Source organism: Penaeus japonicus, unplaced genomic scaffold, assembly GCF_977035675.1.
Source record: "Penaeus japonicus unplaced genomic scaffold, GWHDUDI00000001_assembly GWHDUDI00000012, whole genome shotgun sequence".
Classification (NCBI taxonomy): domain Eukaryota; kingdom Metazoa; phylum Arthropoda; class Malacostraca; order Decapoda; family Penaeidae; genus Penaeus; species Penaeus japonicus.
Genome location: NW_028234414.1, coordinates 43406151 through 43408650, shown reverse-complemented (window position 1 = coordinate 43408650; position 2500 = coordinate 43406151). Strand labels below are relative to the sequence as shown.

At 34.2% G+C, this 2500-nt stretch overlaps 1 protein-coding gene across 1 annotated transcript in view; it reads right to left on the bottom strand.

Annotated features, from left to right (window-relative positions):
- Nucleotides 1–2500, bottom strand: part of LOC122245953 (gastric triacylglycerol lipase) — a 30646-nt gene that overhangs the window by 589 nt on the left and 27557 nt on the right. The window contains exons 8-10 of the mRNA XM_043004133.2: nucleotides 2290–2374; nucleotides 1078–1220; nucleotides 1–144 (exon numbers count right to left, since the gene is read on the bottom strand). The exon at nucleotides 1–144 is cut by the window's left edge and continues 589 nt beyond it. Of these exons, the coding sequence (XP_042860067.2) occupies nucleotides 1–144; nucleotides 1078–1220; nucleotides 2290–2374 (372 nt within the window). The remainder of the gene's footprint in view (nucleotides 145–1077; nucleotides 1221–2289; nucleotides 2375–2500) is intronic.

Below are 2500 nucleotides of genomic sequence, written 5' to 3'. Positions count from 1 at the left end.
ATTATTCAAGACTTCGAAGAGTTTATCGTAGACAAGAGAGTGGACGTCGTTCGCCCAAAGGAAATCCAAGTGGCTAAAGACAGGGTTCGATACCTTATAACTGGCTTGGAGTTGTGGCAGTTGTTTCTCGAGTCGGCTGATGTCCTGCGGGAAAGGGGTTTGGGAATTTATTGTTTGCTATGTGCTGTTCTGGATGTATTTTATTTTTCTTAAGTTTGGATAAAAGGGGTTTGGAATTTATTGTTTGCTACGCGCTGTTCTGGATATATATTTTATTTTTCTTAAGTTTGGATAAAAGGGGTTTGGGAATTTATTGTTTGCGACGCGCTGTTCTGGATGTATTTTATTTTTCTTAAGTTTGGATAAAAAGGATTTGGGATTTATTGTTTGCGATGCGCTGTTCTGGATGTATTTTATTTTTTCTTAAGTTTGGATAAAAGGGATTTGGGATTTATTGTTTGCTACGCGCTGTTCTGGATGTAATTTGTGTTTTTTTTCTTAAGTTTGGATAAAAGGGATTTGGGAATTTATTGTTTGCGACGCGCTGTTCTGGATGTATTTTATTTTTCTTAAGTTTGGATAAAAGGGATTTGGGATTTATTGTTTGCTACGCGCTGTTCTGGATGTAATTTGTGTTGTTTTTTTCTTAAGTTTGGATAAAAGGGATTTGGGATTTATTGTTTGCTATGCGCTGTTCTGGATGTACATTTTTTTTCTTAAGTTTGGATAAAGTGTATGTAAATATGCCCAGTAGAGATGTTTGTTGTATTTTCCCATTATGGCTAAGATAAATATATCATAGGCGTCAAAGTTTATAATTTGTAAATCTTGATCAACGTCTGACTTTAATTAATGAAATATGTTAAAGTATGAAAATAATAAATGTGCAGCTGACATAGGATTGTTAACTAAACACCCAAACTTGCATTATATCCAAAACACACATTCGAAAGACCGAAAGCTGAAGAAAAAAAAAATCCTCTAACAGAAAAAAATCGGAAAAATAATAATGAAAAGATGAATTCTTTTTTTCAGTTTTCTTTCTAAATCACAGAAAATGGGTAGTAAGTCTCTTACTTCTTTCCCGGTTAGCCAGTCGTTCCCAGCCCAAAATAGTGTTACCGGAAGGTCGATTTTGGACACGTCGTATTCGGGTGGTTGTTCAGTACCGTATTTTAGCATATTGCCTTTCTTACCCCAGTCGTACTGCTGAAAACGACCTGGAAAAAGAAAAGAGTTCAGATTCATAATAGTTAGTGTATCATAATCGATCGTTCAGAACCCTACTAATGTCGGTTTTATCTGTGGAACGAGTCAGTCAGTATTGGGGGTTTTGTGTCAAATTTAACCCTAGAGTTCTCTGCCTCTTTACAAGCCTTTTATCAGCTTTTAAAAAAACAATGTTTGATTTGAAAGAAAGTGTCTCGCGGGATAAGTAATAATCTCACATTGAGAATTACTGATAAAGTAATTCTGTCTACATTTTTCCCTAAGCTTCCTTGTTCTTATCACATGCAAATCTCCAGCATTCAAAAGGCCGATAAAAAAAAAACATCGATTCTCATCATAATCCAAAAAATACAACAAAGGTTTTTTCCTTCGAATTAGTAAAAAAGAAAAGAAAAAAACAGTCCCTTCTTGTGGTTTGTCTCCTCAAAGAACACTAAACGTCGACTTCATCTCCAAAGACCTGTGTATTCTCACAACACTCTTTGTTTCTGAATAACAGCTTGATAAACATAGCTAAATAATCATTACTGATATATTATAATCCTCAGAATCGTACAAAGTAAAATATTATGTGTTGAGCTTCATAAAGGGTAATTATGTGATCAAAACGAGAAGCAGATATTTATAAAATAGTTGAATCAGCATTAAATAGGGTTTCAAAGAGCAAGAGTTTGATTAAAGGTTGACATGTTGGGTGTGAACCTTGATTGCACTGGGCATTGATTCATGGTAGATAAGAATCAAAATATCTGTGTACGTGTGTGTACTGCATGTGTGCGCGTGTCAACGACCACGTATCTGTCTAACACTAACCCACGCGCACACGCGCACACACACACACACACACACACACACACACACACACATATATATATATATATATATATATATATATATATATATATATATATATATATATATGAATTTGATATATATTCACGGAAATATTAAACTATACAAGTGAAAGATGCAAAATAAATAATTGATATAGGTAATAACTATCCGCAGAACAGAAATTCATTGAATAATAGACAAAAGAAAAAAATGATCTTCTCTTACCTGAGTTAAATCCTTGAACAAAATGGAAAAGAGTTTGAGTCGAAGCGCCCGCGGGGTTATGTGAAAGGATGACAGGAACCATTTTCTGTTGGCGGGAAAAGAGAGTGCGGGGTCAAAGTTTAGATGATTAAATATTACATATAGGTGGTATAAATATAAAATGATCTTGAAACTCATTGCAACCAATATCTTGATTATGATGATAGGATAA